Below are 15,547 nucleotides of genomic sequence, written 5' to 3'. Positions count from 1 at the left end.
GGAATGAAAGGGGCTTAGGCTTGTGCTTGCTGTTCAGAATGGGCTTTACTGCATCGACAGTGGTAGCTTGTGTTGCTAGTGTCTTGCTGTTTTTTTCAGTCATTTCATGTATTCGACACACTGAGATAGCTTTAGCAAGTGTCAGCTCGCTGTCTCTTAGCAGAGCTTTTCTCAACGTGTCGCTAATGACACCACAGACGATACGATCACTGAGCAGCTCGTCAGTGAGGTCCCCAAAGTGACAACATTTAGCCTTAATCTTCAAATCACTGATGAATGATTCAAGTGTCTCACCTGGCTTCTGATTTCTGGTGTGGAATCTATATCTTTCCATCGTCCTGTTGTGTTGAGGATTGCAGATTTCTCGAAATTTTGCCTTCAAACATTCTGGATCCTCTCTGGACTCAGCAGCAGTGAGTATCTCTCCGTCTGCACCAGCTGCGCGAACGGCAGGAGCATAAACGAATGAGCGTTCTCGTTCAATGGCGTCCGGTCCAGCAATATTTAGGAGAATGTAAGCCCGTGTCTTTGCCGGCTTGTCAGAGTGGGCAGCGGCGATGAAAATATCATACTCCCTTTCAAAAACACGCCAATTCTCGGCAATGTTCTCATCAAAAACCAGAGGGTCGGGTCTGCGAAATCCGTCCGCCATGACGGGGCGACTTCTTTTCTTGTCTTTTTTAGCGGCTAATCCAACACAGCGCACAATAAGCAGTGCGGTACCCCGAGAGGGATGCAAACATACGCGCTGGCGAGAAGTCCGTGCCGTCTTCTGACACCATGTAGCACTCTCGTGTGATGCAACGAGCCAATAATCACTCCTGACGTTAGTCCACTATAAAACTTTAATGCGCACTCCAGCACAAGGTAAAACACACACCAAGCCCGCGAACCGGAAGGACAAAACTCTTCCACCTTACTATTCCGGTTGGACTAGTTCCCCACAGTTATGGCAAGTCTGCACAAACAAATATTGCTTGGTGATCATTTAACCAATGATCTACAATACCCTTCGTAAATACTAATGTATAGAAACCCTTTGTTAGGTCTAATTGTTGAATGTTGCCATTGTGTTTCTTAAATTTGTACAGTCTTAGTTCAAGCAGTAGGATCAAAGCCATTCCTTTGATCCTAACCACCTCTAACCACTTTGTGCTGGGGGAGGTTTTATTGCAGATACATCCTATCTGGAAGATCTGCTTCTTTTGATGTAAACTTCCTGCGTTTACGACCCTTTGGTCAGCAGGAGGTAACACACACACACACACACACACACACACACATTCTTACCTACATACAGAAGTTCACACATATACATATAATGCCTTAGAACCATGTGGGCGTTGCTTTGTTGTGTTTTGTGTGAACTGTCTCTCAATAAAAGGCAGCGAGAGGAGGCCGGATTTGGGGTCATTGTCGTGCTGGACACAGATGAGGCCTCCCTTGCGCAAGTAATCGATCGAACGCTGTTGCCTTGTTTTTCTTTCATGGGAATAAGTCCTGGATACAGCGGGGTCTGAGTTTAGACCCAACACCCTTACCAGCAATCGTTCATTTTTTTGTGTGGCTTTTTTTCATGGTTTGTTAACATGCTGTGTAGGTGTGTACTTGACTAGCTGATATCGACATAATGGGGAAACATCTGGTTTTACTATTCTTCACCTGTAGTTTGAATGCTGAACATTTGCCTGTTTAAATCATAAGACCAGTCACTATACAGAGATGTGCTTCTGAATGTGGACGATGTGTCTTCTGATTCTGTAATGCAGTTCTGCTTGTTTTGAGTGATGTAAACAACTGATCGATCTAAACTCTTTAAACGTCAAAATTGATCATTAGATTTTTTATGACACAACAGTGGTGAGTGTTCCCACCTTCTCCTCTTTGTAACTTAATGCGATCTTTCCGTTTTCAAGTTTTGGACATGATTTTGGAGTATATCTTCGCAGTAGCGATTGACCGCAAAGTAAAGCTACCGGAAATGTACAACCCCACATCCGGTCTCAAACCAGGAAGTTAGCATTTTCTCGTGCACAGGGTCAATTACAGAGAAATGGCTCTTTCCAAAATAAAAGCTATACTATACGCTTCTTCTGGGCTCCCCATAAGGAGAATCATGTGCTAACGGCTGTCTAAATGACTCGGGTAAAGTCTGTAGCATGCGTGCTTGTTGTTTTTGTCTGCTTCCATTTGTCTTTGCACTAGGATGATGTCGGCGAAAATGTGCAGTCATATTCATTGTGTTCCCACTAGTGCTGTCAGCGTTTATCTCGTTAAAATGACATTAACGCCATAACGCGGCAAATCTCCGTTAACGAGTTACCGCGGATCACCCCGTGCGTGGGGCTGGACGGCGTCAACACGTTAACAAGCTAACTGCGCTAACGCACTAGTTCCCACCAATTGAGCATTGCATGGCACATCCGACATACTGTTTTACTTTTGTCCATGACCCGCTTACCTTCAGGGTCATGCTTCACATGAAAACCAAGATAGTGCCAAACGCCAGATCTCAATGAGGGTGGGGGAGGTTCAATTTCGGGTAGCGTTGAGGCAGTTGCCATGTTGCAACGAGCTTAGCTTCTGTCTTGCTAGCTTGCGCTGCGCTCAGTGGATCTGCACTCGACAGTGCAGCCTAGGCGGATTAGTCGAACGCAGATCCACTGACCGCTCAACACAGACAGCATCGTCAGAAGAAAAGTTGATAAAATAAATTAAAAATTTTGTATTGTTCGATACATATGCGTACCGAACCGAAAGCACTGTATCGAACGGTTCAATATCGATACGAGTATTGTTGCACCCCTAATATATATATATGTATATATATATATATGTGTATATATATATATATATATATTCTCAATTGAAAAGAGGAAGCACAGAGTTCAGATTCTTCATTTATTAGTGGTGAATATATATATATATATATATATATATATATATATATATATATATATATATATATATATATATATATATATTAGTATATTAGTTATTATTAATTATTATTATTATTATTATTATTATTATTATTATTATTATTATTATCAGTGTTGGGGAGTAACGGAATACATGTACCGCCGTTACGTATTCAGAATACAAAATATGAGTAACTGTATTCCGTTACAGTTACCGTTTAAAAAGGTGGTATTCAGAATACAGTTACTTTGGTGAAATAAATGGAATACACGGCGGTACTTCCTTGTTTCATATTCTCGCGGGTCAGGATTGTTTGGGTTTGTTTGACAGCTACGTTTTGTTGTTCCAGGCGGCAGTGTTACGGTTGCCATGGTTACAGGGTGACGCGCTCTCTCTCTGCCTGTTTCCTGGGTGAGAGAGCGCTTTTTTGTTGTTGTTGTTGTGCTAAGCTAAAAGGCAGAATGCTACAGGCATAGCTCTAAAGAATGTAGCCTGATGGGCAGTGTAGTCCGTGCTGCAGGGAGAATGGACTGTCATACACGTTATGTGTCTGTGAGCGAGGGAGGGAGAGAAAGGAAAAGTCCGAGCTGTCACGGAGCAAAAACGGGAGCTGGAAGCATGTAAATATAATAATAACCACTGCAGCCAAGAAGAGTGCCTGAGGAGCCAATTTGTAAAGTAAGCTATTAAGACTCAACTGTACACTGTGTTCGTGTTTTCCTCCGGAAACAATAAGTCCCTTTACTACGTTTCGGACCTTCAGTAACAGTAATAAATCACAGCAATAGTACATTCACGTAGTTGTAAACAGCATGATAATATATTAAGTATTCCATAGTATTCAGAATACGTTACTCTCATTGAGTAACGTAACGGAATACGTTACAGAATACATTTTGGGGCATGTATTCAGTATTCTGTAGTGGAATACATTTTAAAAGTAACCTTCCCAACACTGATTATTATTATTATTAATATAGTTATTATTAATCTCTGGCTCTCTCTGCTCAACAGTGCATCTTTTGTCCTGTGTCCCTCTCCTAACTCCCAACTGGTTGGAGCAGATGTCTGTCGGAGGTTTTTTCCTGTTAAAAGGGAGTTTTTCCTTCCCACTGCTGACAATTGCTTGCTCATAGGAAGTCATCTGATTGTTGGAGATTTCTCTCTATCATTATAGGTTCTTTACCTTACAATAATACAGTGCCTTGAGGCAACTACTGTTGTGAATTGGCGTTATATAGATAAACCTGAACTGAACAGAATCACAATCACAGCACGGCATTCTTCTGTATGATCTAATCTAGTACCAGTCTTTAAAGGGACTAAGCTACACAGTCTGTATACTAATTGCATATGTGCAGAAAACTTCATGTCACATTGAACTTGTTCAGGTTTCTTTCATGCCAACAGCTTCAAAAGACATAAACACAGATACACAAAGTTGTACACACACATCCAAATGCTCACGCTCACAGCTCGTTAGCGTCTGATTGGCAGTAAAACATCCGGAGAGGTAATTGGCACATTTCTTGTCATTAACGAAAGGAAATTGCCACATGTCAGCTGCCATAAAGAAAAAGCCTGTCTGGCTGAAGACAGCCAAGTGACACACAGTGAGAGAGTGAGCGAGAGAGGGAAAGTGAGTGTGGGGTGGGGGGGCACGTAGAACTAGGAATGGAGGGGGACAGGTAAATGAGAGATGGTAAGACAAAGAGGAGAAGACAGATGAGTGAGAAGGAGAGCAGGTGCACATCCAGGAGAGCAGTCACTAGTGTTCCAAAATATATCTAATACATCATCACTGAGAGGCAAGGACGGACAAGAAAGAAGAAAGATGGACGATTGGGGGAAAAAATGTTACAAACAAGTGACTTTGGCTTGAAGAAAGGAAGATTTAAGATGAATGAGAAGGGACAAAGTCTAAAGCATGAGGTTAACAAAGAAAAATCACATCGATATTCACAGATCAACATACTGAATTGTATTTACACAAATAATATGGATCGATTAAGAAAATGAAAGACAATGAAGCCAATAAAAGTCCATTGACTTCTTGTGCATGGACTAGACTAAATTATTTCAGAGGTGGGATCATCTGAAGTTTGCAAATCTTGTGCAAATATAAAATGCTGGGTTATTCCATTGGAAAGCCAAATTTGTTCAAGAAATGCAGCTTGTAGAAATTTGCATGGAACAAAAGAAGTGATGAATTGGTCAGTTTTTGATTAATTTAATGCATTTTTTAGCCTTTACTTCAGACAGATAGAGGAGAGAAGACGGTAAAGCAGGCCAAAGGCATGCAGTAAATGGCCTTGGGGCAGATTTGAACCAAGGCCTCTGCAACTGCCTTAAAGTACATGGGTTGCCTGTTCAATCAGATGAATTATACCAGAACCCTTTATTTCATTTCTAAATGAAAATCACAGAAAACGTATTTATAACCCACACCGTGATAATGTCACATGAAGATGCGAACCGAAAAGCTACATTTGTATACTAACGTTTGTTCCCATCATTACTGATAAATAAAGAGTTCATGGAAGGTTTTTTACGCAATAAGTTGTTTGGGGCAGAGAACCAAAAGTTTGTTGCACTGGTAAACACTGGAGGGTGAGCTCATGCTGAGCTGCTCTCGGTATCAGAGCATGCAAATGTTTGAGAAGTTTCGTGAACCACAGTGCCACCTTATGGCATTAAGAAAGTGCAGTCAGTGGCAGTGGGGCATGGCAGAGCACATGGTGTGACTAGCTTGTTCTGCTATGGATGATTAGTTTATGTTGTTGCCTTGCAAACTGTCCGCGAGTATTCTCAGTTATTGCATTTTAAATGTTGTTACAATGACATTTTAAGTTTGGTCAAATTTAACTGAAGCCAAATAACTGATTTTGGTATGGAGTGACTCTATATCCTTTTGCATTCCTGTCAAAGTATTAGGGCTTTACACCAAGTGGAGTCACAGTAAAGTTAGTACGGGTTTATGCTTTTCTGCAGCTTTACTCATGAAAAGCTTTAATAAAGTCAAGAAAAGTTACACCTTGTTTTATATTGGAAAGATTCATAGTGTAATCTGTCCAGCTTTGAGCCTTGAAGATGGAGTCTCATCACAAGGAGGGAATGAAGGGTGTACTCCCCTCAGATAGGCTACAGCCCCTAATTTTGATAGAGTAAGATAAGCAGCTAAAGAATAATGAGTGGAATTTGATGTGATAAAACAGACAGCAGTATTCTTCACAGAATTGGTGAGAATCTACTCAACACGTGAAGTCTCTACTGAAGATGCAGTTCTCCAGGAAGGAACATATCTGATGTTTAATTTCTGCTTTTGTACATCCATCCACCCACCCACTTATCCATCCATCATTGAAACATCTATCCATCCATCCACTCATCCATACATCCAACATAATTTTTTTTTTTAGCACGACCACTTGGGGTCAGCAGACATGAGCGCTTAACAAGACTGACATATTGAGATCTCATGGAGTTGATAAGGTAAACCTTTACAGTGTTTCATAGTTAGCACTAGCTGCTAAATGCTTTGATATGTTGTGTTATGTTATTTTACATGCAACTCCATGACCTTAGCCTGAATGTCTAAAATCAAAACTTAAACTAAACTCAGGGCAACTGCTTACAATTTTGACTTGATAAATGGAGCTGTAGCCCCTCAGTGCACCATTAGTTTTGCTCTCAGTGAGGCATAGCTCTATTTTGAATGACTACCCAGGTGGCCTACGTCCTTTAAACCACCCAGCTTTCAAATAAGAGTGCAGCTTCGGTGCGCTTCCACTGTCACTTCTTCTCCCACTAGCAAACATTACTGGCTGAAGACCTGGTTACAGCAGCAATGTAGGAGTAGCCACTGAGTGGGATGTTTCTGCCTGGGTGTGCCAGCAAAACACTAATTAGCCCAATAGACAGAACACACTGTATACAATCCTCTCACTTGTTAAGAACCACTGCAAAGCAAAACCATTCATTACTCATCGCTGTTGTGTCAGAAATAGAGTGTACAGAAGAGTGTGGGGGTGGAAAGGGGTGTGAAAAGAAAGAACGGGGAGAGAAAAAAAAATATTCCACAGCAATGTGCAAGACTTCTACGGAGAAGTCATTATGAGCTCTTCTGCTTTTCCACATGCACTATAACTATCTATCAGATGTAATTTATTCATTTCCCTTTTTTCACAGTATATATCCGCTCCAGGCTTGAATGACACACCTGGAGAATGAGCCACTAAAGGTTATAAACTGATTATTCAATCATTCACTTCCAGACAACAAGCCATATGCTCTGCATCTGCCTGCATGACAAGTATGGAAATGTGAGCTGTATAAATATTAACAAGTCGAAATGCTCAAACGTGTGATATCTTGAGATGTGATGGGAAAAATGTTAGTGTGAGCGTTAATGCCGGTATTACTTGTTGTAGCCAAACCAGTATATTTGTCTGTGAGGGTGTTTGTGGAGGAGCTGGAATGGGACAGGTTAGGGAGGAGGAGGAGAGAGGGCAAATTTAGATAACAGTAGTGGAGTTGGAGCGGTTACTACTGTAGGTGTCCATAGAGGAGATGGATCGCTAAGACTCGAGCCAGGAATAATGACCTCTCCCAGTTCATTTCCACCTTTAGCTCTCCTCTACAGTCTGCTGAGGGAACACAGGCATTTCTTAAACTGGCTCCAAGGATAGCGAGGCACTGCTTACTCTGTTTTCCCCTTTCCCGGTACATTTACCTCATACGTGTGGCAAAATGATACTCTTTTACCAATGTCTGTCTGTTGGGAAACTACCTTAAGAATCCATAGTTTAAAAATGTCTCTATAAATCCTCCTTCTGTCACTAAATGGATGATTAAATTCTGACAGTGATGATGTGATTATGGGATTTCTGCCAATACTTTTTAAAAAAAATAATAAATTCACCACATGTGGGTGGATAAGTGCAAGTTGGCTATTGAGAGGCATGGCACACATGTTATTTCATTTGAATTTTTAAATAACAACCTAGCACAAGCCATTACTAAGGCTCTAGCTTTCCCAGTCAGAGAACTGTTTAATACACTCTCTGCATTCAGTCCTTGGTTTCCCTGAGACTGCCCTGACTTTTAACAAAGCTTAGATGATAACTCCATCAAGGGAGAGGGTTTCTGTGCTGCTCAAGAGGTCAGATCTCACTTGATATACAGAATGCAACCTTCAGGAATACGAATAAACTGAAACAGCACAAGCCCAGTGCAAACAGCTTAAAGGTGGTAAGGAGTTTGTTTTTTTTAGGTGATAAAGAAATAATTTTCCCACCAAATAAGAACAGTCGCACTATATTGTATTCTTTGCTTGGGAAAATGTGGGGGTTTTGTTATTCTTTTACTATATTATCTGTAACAAATGTTATTTGTTTGCTAAAAAAGGCTTGTGAAAAATATGCTTCCAGATAGCCAAAGTTTCAAAATCTTACAAATGGCGAGTGGGACTTTAATACATAATGTTGGTTTGGTTTTGTCTTCCAGAATCAGTTTCTTGCATGCGGATTAAAGTAAACAATGTCTCAAGGGGCGTTCACACAGGAAGCGATTTGATTCACTCGTCATGTTTTGCTTTTTTGTTTGGTTGTTTGTTTATGGTCAGTCGCTCGCGGACATTGCCAGAGCAATTCTCTGATCCATTTACCATCCAGTCATACCAGTTGTAGCCTTTATTCTTACCAGTAGCTGCTTCAGTTGTTCGCAAGTCAAGAAGACTTTAACTCGGGACTCACCCACTTCATGTTGCCAGTGGTTATTTCACCTGTCATCATAATGTTGCCAAATTTCACTTTCTATGATCTCTGGTAAGAACGTTGCTGCAAATTGCTTCCTGTGGCCATCAAACATGTTAGGACGAGATGCTGGACTGCTAGGATATCAGCTGACACAAGCACGGTTGGTTACCAAAGAGCACTTATAGACCTTAAAAGTGCATCAGAGAGACACATGGGCACCTGCTAATTATTTCAAGAAAGTAATATCCAAATAGGATGAGCTGTTAATACAATTAAGCAATCCACTCAGTGATTCAAATGAGCAACTACTGGCTACAGCTGCTGTGTCAGCATCCACCTGTCACTAAAAGCAGCCACAACTATAATAATGTATAACTAATCTTTAATATAAGTGAGTGAGTTGTAGAATACATTCATGGATGGATGCTGTTCATTTAATTATGGAAGTCTATGGGGTCAGTGATTCTACAAGTTCTTCCATCTTTACTATACAAATAGATTCCACATGCTGTTGCTTGGTATGAAACTGTACTTTATGATCCACATCATTTTCTGAATTAACTTACTCGGTGACCTCTTATACCGCAAAAAGAGACACAGAAATATTTTCTGAGAGAATAAAGTCACTCACAACACCTTTATATTGATCAGAGACCCAAAATACTTCCCTCGCTGTAACACAACCACCACACACCATTACTATAGGGAGCAGGGATTCAGGAATTTTTTTTCTACAACAGTTTCTTTCCCTTCTCAGCAGAAGTCTGTCTTAATATATGCAGGGAAAATCATCTTCAGAATGAAATACATTTGACAAATAAACCTTACCCACCCAACAGTAGAAAGGGCTGTGAAGGCAGCAGACCTCACAAATGCGGGGCTACTAGGATTAATCGCAGTCTTTTCACGGGAAACCTGCAATGATTGACAGGTGAGTGCCTGAAGGGCAATCTTTAGTTGGTTGCCACAGGGATTTAGACTGGCCTTCTGACTCTTTCTTCCCATGGGTTACCTTAATGAAAATGCCCTCCCTGTTCCACTGGGCACTAAAGTGTTTTTCTCTTGACATTCTTGGCACTCTCATAACGCAACTATGCAGCATTTTTACAGCGGTAAAAGCACTCAGCTATTTTCTGACAAGGTGAACATATGGGCAACCGGTCGCAGCATGCCTTCATATCACTAATTAAGTAAAAGTGGGCTAAAAAACACTAATCGCTTACATGCTCTATGTGTGAAATGGGGTTGATGATGAAGCTTGATAAGTGCCGCATACCAGATATAAGAACTATACTGGATTTTATATAATAATGAAGCATTTTGAACATATTTTTAAATTAGCAATGACATCTTTCATGAACTGAAATGGATTGAATTTTGTGTCTCAGCTGTTTTAATTCATCTGCATTAGTTTTCTCCCCTCTCTGGATGAGAAAGTGTGAAGTAAAGATCTTTGTGTTTCCCATCTTTCTTCTTAGTAAGCCAATGGACTTAATCATGGCAGCAGGGCCCGTACCCTGCAGAGCATCAATGACTCGTTACCCGTGATAACACGGCAGGACCCCGACCGACTGAGGAGATGCCTGAATTAAAATCCTGCTTCCATGGAAATAGGCACAGTGCCTCCCAGTCCTGCGTAACCTCTGAACTCTTGTCTTTGTCTCAGGACTGTGACAAGCGCTCCGAAATGGAGACGGAGGGAATGGGCGAAGAAAAGAAACAATTCTTTTTGCTGTCGAGTTTATAAGGCTGCCACATATTAAGTATAAAAAGAGGCCGCTGCTGCTTGTCTAGAGGTCCTTTAGATGTGGATGAAAGAGCTTCCTGAGGGTTTTCAAAGGGAAGGATCTGCATTGAGCTGATGAGAAGCTCTCAGTTCCCATCTTTACCTTTATTACTATAACTACGGATAGCACTCAGCCACTAAGCCGATATAACAGTGAAACAGTGCACAGAGCCTTTGTGCCAAATCACTCCGATTCTCCTGTTCCTAGAATAGCCTCAACAGTTAGATTTTCCTTCTGCTCTTCATTAAGTACATATCAAATATTCATGGCTATGGAAACGTGTAACAATGACTTTAAGGGAGCCTGTTGAGTGTCTAATTTATTCAGACCATACAAGACATTCAGATGACTTAATCCCTGTGCTATTCCAGAAACCCAACTCGCTGTATTTCAGCTCTCAAAGGCCAAAGTTCCATTGGTAATGGTCACAGGGAGAGCCAAGATAAATGCCTGCTGCTTGTTTTCTTTGTGTGTGCAAAACTGTGTGTGTGTGTGTGTGTGTGTGTGTGTGTGTGTGTGTGTGTGTGTGTGTGTGTGTGTGTGTGGATTCCACAATTCAGCAACTAACTGTGCTTCAGTAAAAATAAGTTAAGTAAAGATGAAAATGGCTCAGATTGAACTTCAAGTACCAAAACCTCTGAGATGTTTCATGTGTTTTTTTATGAAAACTTGCTGCATCATCACAGAAGCAATCCAAGCTATTCAGCATAATGTTTAGTTTTCAGGGCAACAGCCCACGCAGAAAGCCAAGAAAAACTCAAAACCACTTAAAAAGAATCACAGGATGTCATTACTATGGTAAACCATCATGACAGCTTATAATGTAAATCATCTGAAAAAGTGGGAAGACAAAGAAGAACCAGGAGATAGATAATAGCTCACATCAAACAGAGCAGTTCTTTGTAATCTGAGATCAAAACTAATTAGGATTGACTTACTTTGATTCTGCAAAATGTGGGCTTCTTTCTTCTTTGAATGTGCAAGTATGTATGTGGTTGGGAGGACGCTGAACTACTTTGGTAACTAATCGTTTCAAACAGCCGAAACACTTTTGGCGTTATAGCTGATCTCGACAGAACGCCTTTTTGAAAGCTTAACTAAAACTATTCACCTTGAAGTAACACAAACTATCAGTGCTTTCAGTTCTAATGACAGCTCAGAATCTTTTCTAAAGCGAAACAACAGAGCAATATGTTACTACCTGTGGAACAATGTTTTTAGACACCAATCAACAGTAGCAATAGACAAGGTTATTACAGTTAAGTAAAAGTTAACCGAAAAAAAAAACTACACACAGAAAATAACAAAAAACTAGCAAGAACAATATTATGCACTTAAAATAAAAATATACTACATTGACAAAGTTACTGTTTTATCTGCACATTAAACAGAGAAGCTGCTGGGTCATTGAAACCCATGTCACAAAGCTCCTGGTGAACAGTTTTTGTGCTGATGTTAATGCAAGAGGAGGTTTGGAGCTCTGCAGTTATTAAGTCAGCAGAGTGTTGGCGACTTACGCATTATGTTCCTCAACACTCGGCAACCCCGCTCTGTAACTTTAAATGGTCTTCCATCTTGTGACTGTGGTTCCTAAATGCTTCCACTTCACACTTTGCCACTTGTAGAATATCTAGCAGGTAAGACATTTCCAAACCTGACCTGTTGCAATGGTAGCATCCTATAACAGCAAAATCTTCAGTGACCTCTTTATAGAATGACCCTAGTTACTTGATTTTACACACCTGTGGTAATGGGACAGAAAACACCCCAATCTGTAGACCAGTGCTTGTTTGTATATTGTATATGTATGTGTAGGAAATGTCCCACTTTGTTAGTTTTAGTCTGTTAACACAACCAGCTTGAGGTGGCTTTACTTCATCTTACGTGAAACTGTGGTGTCTACGTGAGTGTGATCTAAGTGTTTATACTGTAATGCCTCCTGTGTATGTCTTAAATTTCCCTCTGAAATACATCCATCTATGCTCTTTCTCTACTACTTTTGGAGGCTGTGGCTTATCCCAGTAGTCATTGGATGAGAGAAACTAGCAGAAACTAACACTGAAAAAAATAAGTAGATAAACTAAAGCCAAACACTTTTGAGCAGTCAACACTGAAACGTGCAAATATTTAAAATGAAACCAAACTGTAAAAGAAAAACTGCCAAAATAAATAAAACAAATATGCAGAGCCATGTATACAGAAGAAACTGAAAGTAGATTAAAAACTATTTAAAAATCAAGACAATAATAACTCTGGTAACAGAAGATGATGAGTGTATTTTGTAATACATGATGAATGAAATGCTAGATTTTCTTTAATATATATATATAATATATATATATATATATATATATATATATATATATATATATATATATATATATCTATATATATATCTAGATATCTATATATATATCTATATATCTAAGATATATATATAGATATATAGATATATATATAGATATATAGATATATATATAGATATATATATAGATATATATATATATATATATATATATATATATATATATATATATATATATTCTCAATTGAAAAGAGGAAGCACAGAGTTCAGATTCTTCCTTGTCATTTATTAGTGGTGAATCTATTTTGCAGTCCATGTGAATTAATTTTGGCTGGTGAGCCAGGAATCACACCGGTAATTACATGGAACGGACGAACAGTCTTTCTGTGTTTAGTCGAGTTTTTGGCAGCAAGTTCTCTGTATGCAGGCAAATTAATGTCCTTGCTGGTACACTGTCATGGGAACATGTCAGTGGAAGTTAAAACATGTGACAATGCAGTACATGGACAGTCAGCAGATGTGCATGCCTTACTTGTACTTTTTTATGACAGAGAAGCCACACGGCACATGATTTAAAAAAAAAAAAAAAAAGTGCTGTGAGAGTATGGGGTTTTTATGGCTCCGCCACAGCTCTGCCATCCTGCCAGCCTCTTGCTCTCTGGGCAAAGGCCTGCAAAGGAACCACAGAGTGAGCTGACAGCTCATTGGAGGCCTGACAACAACTCGGTGGATCCAATCCCCGACAAACCTTAACAGCTCTTCTCCTTCTGCCTTCATCCTCTCTATATTTTTTTGTGTCTTGAGCGGGTGAAATATGACAGATCTTTCCCTCAACAGCGGCTGCTACATATTTCTCCAGATTCATATGTAACCACAGACTTAGCCCATCTGCTTTTTCCAAGGTTTTTTCTCTGGCGAGCTTATGTGAGAAGAGGCCTGACAAACACAGATGAAAAAGCAGCATTTGGTTTTGTCCTTTTTCCCTCCAAGGCAGCTGAGTTTGAGTTCAGAAGAAAAGGGTGGGGGAACTATCTAGTGAAATGGGACTGTTGTCTTTTTTAGCAGCCATGAGGTAAGAGGGACTAGTTAAAAGAGCTGGAAGTGTGCCTCTGTACACACACTGAAAAGTCAGGTAGATCATGGAAAGAAAAGTAAATAGAAAGCAATTACTGACTTTAGTCTGAATACAAGTGAAGGGAAATCTGAAAAGACTATAATGTTTTTAAAAGATGTCAATTACTACAATAGCTAAACATCGTATGAGTACTCTGTTTTCTCAATTGATGGCCGCCTTGGGTATCTACACTAAAACAACAGCGGCTCCTTTACTCCAGGCGAACAGAATCTCCTGTTTACTTTTCACTGTACATCTGGATTGCCACAGCAATTCAGAAGGATGTGGTATGATTGTAATCAAGCTAGGTCTTTGATCGCTACACTGAGCTAATCCAGGGCTTACAGTAACCTCAGACAGGCTGTAGAAATCACCATTACTATACAGCTGTTACAGGAAAACTATCAGACTAAAGCCTGGATTGTATGAGGAGAGTCTGCGGAGTGCTACTCCTAAACTTTCGTCCATTGAGCTTGTCAGCACTTTCAGCAGGGATAAATGCTGTGCAGTTCCACTCACTTAACTCAGCTTTTCCGGGTCATTCATAAGCTTTTACAGAGTTCAGTCCCTACAACTCACAACTGAAAAAAACGCCTCCCGACCAAACCATCAAACCACACTTTCATCCTGTATCTATGGTCCTGCAATCTCAACTGAGCCTTTTCAAATACAGTCCTAATAGGGTTCTACTGTCGGGCAGGGAGAAAGAACGGAAGGGAGGAGATACTGGCCAAACTAAGGTAGCAAAGTCACACAACTGAATTTTTATTTTTATTTTTTGTCCCTCGGCAGATAATTACAATTTTCTCTCCTCCAAATTGCAGTGACAGGCCGATGTTCAAGAAATACCCAAAGAACTTTAATAACCCGTGCAGTGGTGAAAAATGTCCTTATCTGCGCAGTGTGGCGTGTCAGATTTATTCAGTGTTATTTTATTTGAAACCTCTGAAATAGGCAAGTTTAAAACTGAGGCAAATTCTGTAATCAACACACAGTTTCTACCTGAATTATTTAGAGAATAGAAGAACAGAATCAGTGACTGGCACTACCAAAATTACAATATATGCTAAAAAATGCATGAGCTCACTATGCAGTACAATATTGTAGGTGATATTTTAACATTTTATATACTTAACAAAAAATAATGCCAAGAATAATGATGGCATATCTCCAAAAATCCATCCCAAAAGTCAGTGAAAATTACCTCTTTTTAAAGAAGTCATTTGGGTGGATTTGAGGTGAGAGCATTTTGCCTGCATTTCCCTGAAAAGTACTTACCTGTTCAAACCAATTATCCTAACAACAAACGTGCACTGGCTCGATGAAACACCTTTTGGACCTTACCTCAGCAGCTGGGATGCCTTCGGGTGGGCGACATTGAAGTAACACTTCCTGTTCAAGTGACACTTCTTTTCCAAGAGGTTCCTGGTCAAATGTCTTTCTCAAGTCTGAAAAAACACATAAAAGACATTGTGTATTAGTGCTAAATGAAAGCGTATCATGCTGGAAGATCGATATGACAGTATATCCTGAAATATGGTTAAGATTAAACACAAAGCCGACCAGTGTTAATGTCACAAACTATAAAAACAATTAAAAGAAAAGAAAGGTTAAGTTGTCAATAAGACCTGCCTCTGTGCAAAAGCAGTATATATAAAACAGT

At 39.9% G+C, this 15,547-nt stretch overlaps 1 protein-coding gene across 2 annotated transcripts in view; it reads right to left on the bottom strand.

Moving 5' to 3' along the window:
- unc5cb (unc-5 netrin receptor Cb) overlaps positions 1-15,547 on the bottom strand; it is a 134,171-nt gene that overhangs the window by 37,328 nt on the left and 81,296 nt on the right. For both annotated transcript variants that reach the window (XM_063478526.1, XM_063478527.1), the window contains exon 4: positions 15,229-15,332. In XM_063478526.1, coding sequence (XP_063334596.1) covers positions 15,229-15,332 — 104 coding nt within the window. The remainder of the gene's footprint in view (positions 1-15,228; positions 15,333-15,547) is intronic.

Source organism: Pelmatolapia mariae, linkage group LG7 (genome assembly GCF_036321145.2).
Source record: "Pelmatolapia mariae isolate MD_Pm_ZW linkage group LG7, Pm_UMD_F_2, whole genome shotgun sequence".
Classification (NCBI taxonomy): Eukaryota; Metazoa; Chordata; class Actinopteri; order Cichliformes; family Cichlidae; genus Pelmatolapia; species Pelmatolapia mariae.
This window is presented reverse-complemented; position numbering and strand designations above follow the sequence as displayed.